The sequence below is a fragment of the Lissotriton vulgaris genome, chromosome 3_1 (genome assembly GCF_964263255.1).
Source record: "Lissotriton vulgaris chromosome 3_1, aLisVul1.2, whole genome shotgun sequence".
Taxonomy (NCBI): Eukaryota; Metazoa; Chordata; class Amphibia; order Caudata; family Salamandridae; genus Lissotriton; species Lissotriton vulgaris.
Window position 1 is genome coordinate 1,512,336,108 of NC_141689.1, and position 10,974 is coordinate 1,512,347,081.

Sequence of the window (10,974 nt, forward strand, 5' to 3'; positions counted from 1 at the left end):
TCCGTTTTCCCACCTCTGTTTACATGGAACTGATATCTATCAAGTTGTAAGTCATTTCCCGTCACTACGTCATGGCCTGGACAGGCTCAAGACATTGAAAGTTCGACTTCACATCAATGAGGACATTCAAAGTGTTGACTAGCAGCAAGAGCAGAGTCACTTTCCATTTACATGAAGCCGTTGAGAAAGAAGTAGAAATGCTGTTGAAGCATGACATCACTGAGCGCCCCACTGGTCCTATGCCATGGCTGTTGCCCATATTGGTGGTGTCACAAAATGAACATGAAGGTGCATTGTGCATCTGTGTTGATATGTGCCAGGCCAATGAAGCAATTGAGAGAGAAAGATATCCTGTCCACACATAGATGACCTGATTATGCAACTGAACGGTGCCAAAGTTTTCTCCCCTCTTGACCTGAACAAGGGATATCATCAACTTGAGGTGAAGAAAACTGAAGGTACAACACAACTTTTTGGACTCTTGTTAGTTAGTTTAGACACAAAAGGTTGAGTTTTGGAGTGTCTTCAGCTGAAGAACTAGTTTATGATTTTATACTTCGAATAAATCAACCTGTCACAAATGCTTTTAATTGCAGTGATGCCTTTGGTATTTGGAGCAACAGAAAAGGAGCACAACAAGGTTCTTACACAAGTGTGATGCAGGTCTTACTCTGAATGCAACAAAGTGTGAGTTTCCCAAGACAAAACTCTAAATCTTTGGACACATACTTTCTGTTGTGGGAATGACTCCTGACAAAGTAAAAGCACTGTCAGCTTCTTGCCCCCGCAATAAGTCATCATGCTGCAATCCTTTCTAGCTATGACCAGCTATTGCTCAAGGTTCATTTGTGATTTTGCTACTGTAAGTGCTCCATTAAGAGAGTTGACAAAACAAAATGTCCTGTTTCAAAGCTCTGTTGAATGTGATCAAAGTTCAAAAGAATAAACCATGCAAATAACAATGCAACCGAGATGGCTTACTTTGACTCCAAACTAAACACTGAGATCACAGTGGATGCGAGCCCGGTGACCCCATTGGTAGCATTAACCAATAAAGGTTTTTAATCAGACAGGGCGTTCCAGTTATTAAAAAGTAGTTGGTGGCCTCCCTGATCAGTTTTAACCCACAACATCACACTTGAGATACCACCCCACCTAGACTCTACCTTGCATACCAATAAAAGATCTCTGCCAAAGTGACCCTTTGGGGGACCCGTTGGGCATTGCAGCGCCAGCCCAATGAGGAGAAATAGCACTATGATGAAGCATGACAACCCTTTGGGATGTGTGAGGGCAACATGGAACAGTCCTGTTGACTGCCACCGTGCATATGCCAGAGTCCTGCACAACCTGTCGATATCTCCTCTTTCTCTTTAGGAACAGTAGCCCTAATTTTTGTTTGTGACATTCCTTGCTCCACGTAATGGTTGTAAGAATGTTTAGAGACACACTGTGGCCTACGCCAAGTCTGAGCCTGTCCGACCAAATGTTCCTATTCTCAGCCAGAGGAGAGTCTGGCTGTAGGGTGGGCCTTTAAATATTTTCAAGTGTTTCTGTACTGTCATCACAGAACACCAAGTGCTACTCACCATCTTCTCAAATCTGAAAGCCTAGAAGCCTGGCCCCTACATTGAGAGGTGGCGTCTGAGACTGCAAGAGTACGATTAAACAGTTGTACACAATCCAGGTAAAGACCTGAACCCTGCTGATTTGTTTTCACGAATACCCCTAAATTGTCACTGTTCGACACCCAAGACAGCTGAGGAGTACATCAACTTCATTGTGAAGTCTGGTACACAAGCAGCCATATCAATCGAACAGATTATTGAGGTAACAAATGCTGACAAGAAAATGCCTCAAAGACCTCCTTCTGGCTCGATCCTGGAAAAGGAGTGTTCGACCTCTTGTTCACAATGTCAAATAATTTTTTTTTTTAAATGTACCGGACGAACTGTCTGTGACCAAAGAAGGTGTAGTATTGAGAGGCTAGAGTTGTCATACCTGAGACAACAGGTCATTGAACTAGCTCATGAAGGACATCGTAGTATTGTACAGTCAATAATTTGGGAGACCCAATGTACCCTTGGAGGCTTGGGCAATACAATGAAAGGTAAAAGGTGCCTACAAGGGAATTTATTTAGAACAAACTTCTATTATTGTGTAATTATTTGAAGGGTCAGTCCATCTGGAACAAAAACCCAAGTGTCATTAGACAACACCAATCAATGTAAATTGTAAGTGTAGAAAACACGGGAAATCCTAATAGTTTGCAAGTATACATTTTTATGTATAGAAGGCAATTAAAAGGGAGTACAAACGCATGAAATTGGTCAGCAAGAAGTCATGGAAAGTAGTCAAATTGAATTAACCTAGCAGTACATGACAAACAACTATTCCAACCTAATCACAGGCAACAAATCTCCTAATGAGAATATGTGTCGCTCTGAAATAACAAAATTACTAAGGAATGGAAGGTGGTGCCGACGTTTCGGTCTTTGCAGCTTCAGTCCATCAGACCATCTTCAGGAAGGTAGTATATGCTTAGAAAAGAGACTCTTCTATTGTCTATTAGAAACAGCCTAGAACTATGAACTTGATCTATGGTCGCAGCCGCTTTTGCATTAAATGCTGAGGTATAGAAAGGATGTGTGTTATATGAGCGGTCGTCAGAAACCTCCGTATCAAAAAGAGGAACCTTCCTTATGTGATGTTTCATACAAGATTTTAAAGTGTAGCTTAGAAACCGGCGTCAGTCCGGGAATCCAATTTTTGCTTTTGATCCTCTGAGGCTTGTGACGCTCAAAGGACGCATGGTGACTGCACACCGTCCCGTAGAGTCCATCTCACAGGACTCATCACATTTCAAACACCTCCCCTTGCAATCATCGGCTCCTACACCTACCAATAAGGCTGTCTTTCCTGACAGTCTAGATCAAGCATCCGAACCATCCGTTCCTGAACAGAGTACATCTCAACCTCTCCCTGTCACTCGATCTGGTTGACTAGTGCAAGCGTCTCTGACTCATCGAAGAAATATAATATAACTGATATTTGTACTTTTAATTAACAAAGGGAGGTTAGTGTCATGAGATTCTGTGTGCCAAAACCCTTGTGGTTCTGGTCGGACTTGGGAGAGGAGGTACATAACTGGTTGGGAGGTGTTAAGGTGTTGTTAATAATGGTTATGATGTAATCAGAGAACAGAGTGAGATTGTATGCTGAGGAATAAAGATGCACAATCCAGAGCTCTGCGTGTGGTGTATCGATTTGCTCGGGTTTGGGGGGGACGCTACATTTGGCAGGCAGGATACTGCATCACATTTGCAACCGGGTACCATGTCTGCCAGACCTAAATCTGGCCCTAAGACACTATTCAAACTTCAAGAAAATTACATTTTTAGGAAATGAAGAGCAGGTGCTGTTGCGTTTTTCATACACATAGGGGATGAGGGAAATAAAATGAATGTTGGCAATGACTTCTGAGAAGGTTTGCACACTGATAAGAGACTGTCCACTGCTCTTTTGGCCTTCGGAAAAGGTGGATCAAGCTCTGATTATAAACATACTAAACTATACTTGCAGAAGGCTGGTCTAAGCTCTGAAAAATTAAGCATATTGGAGGAAATATTAATTCAAGTAGAACCATGATGGTTTGGTGTTAGAAGTAGTTAGTCACGAGTTTTATAAAATCCAGGCAACAGAGGTATTGCCTGTCTCCCAACAATACTTGATTTTTTTTACATAGGTGGTGTCACCTTCTTGTCACTTTTTTTTCCACCCATACAGATTTCCCATGTTTGACAATTGTTTCTTAGGAGGTACAGTTGCTCAGCTCTAGCTCTACTCTATGCTTGTCCATCTGTCACGCGTCCGATGGCCACCGATAGGTCGAGTACTGCTGTTTACCCATGCCCTGCTGCCAGGACCATCAAACTAGGACTATCAAATGAAATGGCATTTTTAAATCTGTTGGTGAAAGGAGGAATATTTTGAATTTTTGATCAAAGGTGGTGTTGAGATGGGAATATCCCATACATGGTAAACAAGCTTTTTCCCTGCCCTTAATTTCTAACTGCATGTATCTGCTGTCCTTACGTTTTATTTTGGTCCCTGGCATCGCTAATCTAGCATGTGAACAGGAGCCTAGCCCTATCTCTAACAATGAGAGGTCCTGGACTTATCCTGTGACCTGGAGGGGTGCAGCAAGTGTTCCCTAATTTTAGACAGAGGACTACTGTCTGTCTTTGGATTTAGCAGGATAGTGGTAGTGGCCGCATACTGTGTTTTACAATCAGTAGCTTTTTTTTAGTTGGAGTCACTGGGGGAGGCCTACTGGACCATTCATGTAAAGTTCTGCTTCAATGTGCTTGTCTAGTACTTTGCACTAACATTCGGAGGGCATGTAAAACGTGTGTAGCCTGTGTGGTATATGCAGTGTGTATGAGTGAGCCAGAGTAATGGAGGTCATTGTGATCCCTTTTGGATGCCCGACACATAGCCTTACACGAGTTTGAGGACTCTGAACCCAGACAGTGAAAATGTATTTCTCCCATTCCTGTAGTTGGAGGGCTGAGACCTTGAGAAGCGAAAAAGTGACTCCTTTAGATATTCGATGAAGCCTTTTGATTATAAACAAGCCTGTGAGGGGTGGAAGTGCATACTCTGTTGTGAAAGATGAGGTCTGGCCTTGTCTTTCCCTGATTACTCCTTCACTTGGGCTGATGACAGCCAGATGTAGAAATGTCATTGTCTTTATGCCTCTGTTGTGGGTGCTGTAGGATCGGGATGACCCTGTTATGAGAAGCATCACTCTCACAAAGGATGTTTCTGGAGAACAGCCTGAAAAAGACACTTGAAAGAATAACTACCCCTAACCAGTACTAAAGTTGAGACGGTGGGTCCATATGTATTTTTATACACAACTGACAAGTTGTGTATAAAAGTGTGCTCCACGAACCCCACTTTGTTTCAGCTCCACATACTTTATGATCAAGGGAGTGCTATGCCAAGCATTCAGATGTCTGCTATCTGCCTGACAGCCACCTTTCTAGACGTGAGGGTTTATCCCCTTAAATCGTGACCTAGGCCCATTAGCCCCTACCGGCCCGAGTTCACATAATGGGTCTGACAGGTGGGGCATAGTAGAGGGTAATGTTCGCGTACTGTATGTAGGCAGGGTTAGGAGTTTGGTAGGGTTTCTGGAGTTTGGTAGGATTTCTGTAGTCATTTTCTAATGAGCTATCTAGGAACAAATGTGGGTAATAGGCTAGATGTTATTACCATTGATTGATCAGGGTTGCAGGTGGGTAGGATAAGAAGCAACCTCTTTAAAGTATAATAAAGTTTGGATCGTTATAGAGCTAATTATTCCAGCATGGATTAACCGGGCACAGAAAAGGGTATAGGGACACTGTACGGTGAATGGTGGTTGTTAAAGTGAAAGGTTGAAGGACATGGGCAAGATGTGAAAGGGGGAACAATAGGAAGGGGACTTCAAAGGAATTTGCGACAATTTAGTGGGCCAAAGTAAATGGGACTTTGTTATGTGTAGTTACTTGTGGCTGCTGAGTTACAGGGAGGATTAAGGATTGCAGAATGTTAGGAAATCAGGTGTATTATTGATGTGGCAAGAATTAGTTGTAGTGCCTGTTGTCAAGGTTCTTGTAAACACATAACTGTTCTATTAAAGCAGTCTTTTTCGTTAAAATCTCGTCTGTGGTGTTTTGGTGCTGTACTGCCCAATAGTGACTGGAACACTACAAGACATCCACCAAACAAGTCCCGTTTATGTGCCAAGTGAAATAACCCTTTGTTTGTGTTCTCCACAGAGCTGTCCAGCTTAACAACAAGGTTTTGAAGATGGTGGACGACAGAACACTTCCTTCACTGGGTGCGAAGCCACTGGCTGCAGGCAGCCTCATTGAGCTTCCAGCTTTCACATATGGTTTCTACGTGGTAAAAAAATCCAATGTTACTGCCTGCGGTGAAATGTCTGAGAAGAAAGGGAAATAAAGCTTACTGCTATCCTACAACAAGTGTTCCAGTCAGAATCTGCACTGTGCTTAGTGCTCTAAGGACTATCTATTAAGACTTCCACTGACAGACAGATTTTTATTTCTCAGGAAAATATTTGTCCGAGTCAGCGGACTGTAGACATTGATGCGTATGATTGTGAATAATGTATTTATAATATGAATTCAGTCTGGTTCCACAGGCCACTGGAGTAGTGCAAGCACTAAACCACACACTCTAGCATATACAGAATTCTTTCCTTGTCCAATGTGCATTGTGAAGATTGCATTTTTTTATTAAATATTCTGTCTATTAGAAACATTTCATTAGGGTACCACCTTTCATCAGCCTAATGGGCGAGCCTGCAACCCATCTCAGATTAAATGGTAGGTTTTAGTGCATCATAGAGGGTCAGTAGGAGAAACATGCTTTTTTTTGTTTCTGCAATTTTGTAGTTCTGCAATAACTGAGTTGATTAACCAAATGATGCTCATGATCTCAAGCGTTCGTTACCCTAACCCTTACAAGGCGGGTAACTTGCAGGTCCTTTATCTGTGCCCCAGGGGTATAGCGTGAGGAGGTTTGGGGCATGCATTACTGATGCTCGTTCCACTGAGGAGCCACTTCTGCCCTGCCGCTAAGAAAAGGAGACCCGTTCTGGGTTATGCATGGCACAGCCTGCTGAATGGGCATTCTGGCCTACACTGACCAGCTGTCCCAGGTATTGTGAGGCTCGGTGATGTTACGCAGCCTCCATGGTCCTGTTTCCAGCAGTTGATCGAGACCCAAGGCGGGGAGACCTGAGGTGCAGAAACTAGCCCTGGTGAGGTAAGTTCTCCCTACCTTCTGCATATTTCACTCATACTTGTATGTACACTTGTGTGACAATTTCTTTCTGCTTGTATGACTGGTCCTGCCTCTGAGCACAGGATGGCAGGAGGTGCAGACTTGCTAAGGCCCCAGAGATCCTTGGTAAACTCCTATTTTAAATGAACACACGAGCTCCCTGCAGTGTGTGTTTTTTTTCACCTGACCACTGCTATGGAACACAAGAAGCACTTTTCTAAATTGTATTTCTCCTCGCACGCTATGGGCATGGGGAATAAAAGAGGCTTAAACGCAGAGATCCCTCCTTCAGTTCCTTAGTCGCAGATTCAGGCCACCTTGCTCTTTACTCTTTCCATATCAGGAGAGACTGGCTGGCAGCACCTTCTCTATCCATTCAGTCTCCCTCTTTAGTTATTTCCTAGCCCTCTTCAAAGGATGAGGTGGGTCTCATCCGGATCCTCCACTCAGAGGGGAGTTTGTCCAGTGTCTGACCTGCAGCTGTTCTCCAGCATTTGGCAGAGAATCTACACCTGTCTATGGATGATGAGAAATCCAGGAACTCTGGAAGGATGCTACAGCAGTTCCAGATGCATACCCTTCCTATTAACTGTGAGATCAAGGACCAACTTTACTGGGAATGGAGGGATCCAGAAAGGCTGGCTTGCTAAGGTTTGTGGTTAAACTGAATCTGCTCGTTAAAGTCAAGCTAGTCCTTTCTTTAGCTTTCTGTTTGGCCCCCTAGGTTTAAAAATCTGGCCTTTCATGTCACATTGGCAGATTAGGGGTTTAGAAAAGTGAAAATTGTCCTGTTAAAGAGCTATTCGGGTTAGAATCTAGCCACCTGGTCTGCCATTATATGCACCATATTCTTCCAAGTTCATGATTAAATGTGTACCGATAGTGGCAACCCCCTCCAGACTGAAATTGCTTCAGCAAAACTCCTGACAGACTTTGGAATGCATTCCAAATTCCTTTGTAATTTGATACGTGATACAGTCAAAGCTTTAGCTTTTGCTATAATGTCCATCATCATAGTGTGGCGGATGTATTTTCTTTGCGATTGGAAGGCTGATGGGATTCCAAACAATGTAATACTGAAAATGTCTGTTCGAGATGTGTGTCTGTAGGCCATGCATACTCCTGCCATCTAGTGTTGGGCCCGGATGTGTGCAAGTTGTTTTTCTTTGAAGAATTCTTCTCTACTCCACCTCCTGTTTGATATGTGCATGGTCATCAGCTACATTGTTAGATGGTTTTCTTTCCGCCGCCTTGTTCGAATGTGTGCTCCTGCACTCCAGATCAATTGCAGTGTTCTTTTTGGTCTTCATGGATCCTCTCCCTCCATTGGTATTGTATGCAACTGCGTTTTACCCTTCTCTCGTATCAGGTTGATGCCTCCAGTCTTGTCTGGGACGGTTCTCCGAACTACTATAGACTCGGTGGGGCCTTGCCTGTCTGGTCCTCTTTCCCTTCCATTCAGCCTGCTCTCCCTATGCCTCACATGTGGTGGAAGAGGGGCCTTTTCGAGACTACCCTCAGTGCTGAAGAAATTCTTAAACATCTCTGTGCGCCTCCCGCTCCCAGCCCTACTGTCACACTTCCTCTTCCCACATGCTGGGGTCAGCGTTCCAGTCTTTCGAGCCGCAGATAGTATTTAATACTATAAAGAACAAGGGAACCCGCTAGGTAGGCAAGGACCTGGGGTATCAATTTTACGAAAAACAATGGTCCTTGACACAGGGATAGAAGGGTATAATAATTATAGGCCACAATGTGCACTATAATGGCAAAAAAAGTCCAGCCGGACTTGCAAAATTTATTCAATAATTCATATAACCAGTTGAAAAGAAGCAATAAAACAGTGGGACACGTACATGATATGTGGGCTTAACACTAGTTCACTATTATGTGCATAATATGTTTTGTTCCCCACATATGTGAAGCAAGTATATCATAGTCCCCTTCTTGCTCCATTTTTTCGTTTACATGCCTGATGTATTTGTATATGTTTGTATTGTCTCTGAGACTGTGTAAGCTTTGTGGATACAGGACTGTGTCCCACTGTTTTATTGCTTCTTTTCAACTGGTTATATGAATTATTGAATAAATTTTGCAAGTCCGGCTGGACTTTTTTTGCCATTATAGTGCACATTGTGGCCTATAATTATTATACCCTTCTATCCCTGTGTCAAAGCAGATAGTATTTAAGCCAGACAGAACGCGCACCCGCAGCGGGCGCATCAGTCTCTGTATTTACTTGATGCTGCTAGCTGCGTGACCACGCAAAGGTTATTTTTACTCTTTTAAGTTGTTTTGTGTTTTTAAATAGTCCTATTACTGACACACTTGCTTACCTGCTGCCGAATTCTCTCTCCCTAATCCCCGGTCCGACACGGCTTGTGCTGCTTGATCGGAGGGCTGCTGGGATTCACACTTCCTCTTCCCCCATGCTGGGGTCAGCGCTCCAGTCTTTCGAGCCGCAAATAGTATTTAAACCAGACAGAACAAAGACAAGTCCGTCTGTGCCCGTCCACGCCTGGACCGGGCCCAGGGCCATACCCCCTGGTCGACAACTCACAAATACTAAGAAATTCTACTCATGCAAGGAACTTCTTCAACTACGCCGACCACTTGATAACACCTGTACCACTCTGGCCAAAAAACAGAAAACATCATGCCCCCACTGTGATTTTAAGCTATCCATAACATCTAACCGGAATATTACCATCACCCGTTTTGGATAACAACAAGGCACTGACCATAATAGCTGCTCTTATCAATGCTCGCTCCCTGAGCAAACATAAGGAAGAAATAGTAGACCTGATCACTGACCGCAACATCGATCTATTGTTTATCACAGAAACATGGACCAACCAAGCCTCTGAACCAGATTTGGCGTTAGCCGCCCCTGAAGGCTATGCTTCCCTGAGACAGGATAGAGTAAACAAAAAAGGAGGTGGACTGGCGATAATCTCGCGAAGTAATCTTTCTACTAGAATAGTCCACATTCCTTCCTCAACGTGTGAAGCAATTTACTTCTCGATTTCACTAACCCCCTCACAAATTTTCAAAGGAATTCTGCTCTACTGACCCCCAGGAACTAGGACAGAATTCCTAGCCACTCTTAACAATCTGATGGAAACCTTAGTGGTAGAGGACTCCTTCACCATTTTAGTTGATTTTAATTTCCACTTGGAAAATACACAAAAACAAGGATAACAACTCGTTATTAGCAGACCTGGAGTCCATGGGCTTAGTACAGCTAGTCATGAAGGCCACTCACGAGGCAGGCCATACCTTGAATGGCCTCTTCATTAACTCAAAAAACATTCTAGTAAAAGACTTCTTGCCTTTAGCACGGACCGATCACCATGCCATTATATTTAACATACTACCTGATAATAACCCGCTCATTAATGTGCCGGCAACTAGCCCAGGGGTGTTTAAAGCATGGAATAACATAAATAACTAACAATTTAAAACTCTTTTGTCTTCCACTCTTCCTGAGGTTCCATCTGACCCTAACATAGCCACCACCAGATACGCTAACTGGCTCCATAATGCGATTAATTTGCTGGTGCCGAAGAAAACGATCTCTAAAAATAGGACCTCTCTGTCAGCGCCCTGGTTCACTGACTCTCTCAGGGAACAAAACCAGATGTGTAGAAATCGTGAAAGACACTGGCGTAAACTCTACGCTGGCGAAGATAAACTTCGCTATAAGGAAGAATTGGTCAAACACAAACTTATGATTATGCAGGAAAAAAGCAAATATTACACAGCCCAAATCGAACTAGCCAAAAACTCAAATAAACAACTCTATCAAGTAGTCAATAAGTTAGTGGGTTGATTACTAGTGGCAGCTCCCATACCTTCACAGCCTCTATGTAACTCACTAGCGGATTATTTCTACGAGAAAGTAAATAAGAACTACTCTGAATTCTCAGCACACACTAATCATAACATACAGTTCACATTTATGAACCCCTTAGATCACCTCCATGTGCAGTTTAAAACAGTCACTGGGGATCAAATCGCTGATGTAATTAATACTATTAAAGCTGGATCAGCTAATGACCCTTGTCCACCTAAGGTTCTTGCCCCTGTCACAGACCTAATAGCTCCTGTATTAGC

The 10,974-nt window shown here is 43.3% G+C and overlaps 1 protein-coding gene across 1 annotated transcript in view; it reads left to right on the forward strand.

Annotated features, from left to right (window-relative positions):
• HPSE (heparanase) overlaps nt 1–6,325 on the forward strand; it is a 165,543-nt gene extending 159,218 nt beyond the window's left edge. Inside the window, exon 12 of the mRNA XM_086961979.1 lies at nt 5,829–6,325. Coding sequence (XP_086818105.1) covers nt 5,829–6,012 — 184 coding nt within the window. The 3' untranslated portion in view covers nt 6,013–6,325. The remainder of the gene's footprint in view (nt 1–5,828) is intronic.
• The last annotated feature ends 4,649 nt before the right edge of the window (nt 6,326–10,974 follow it).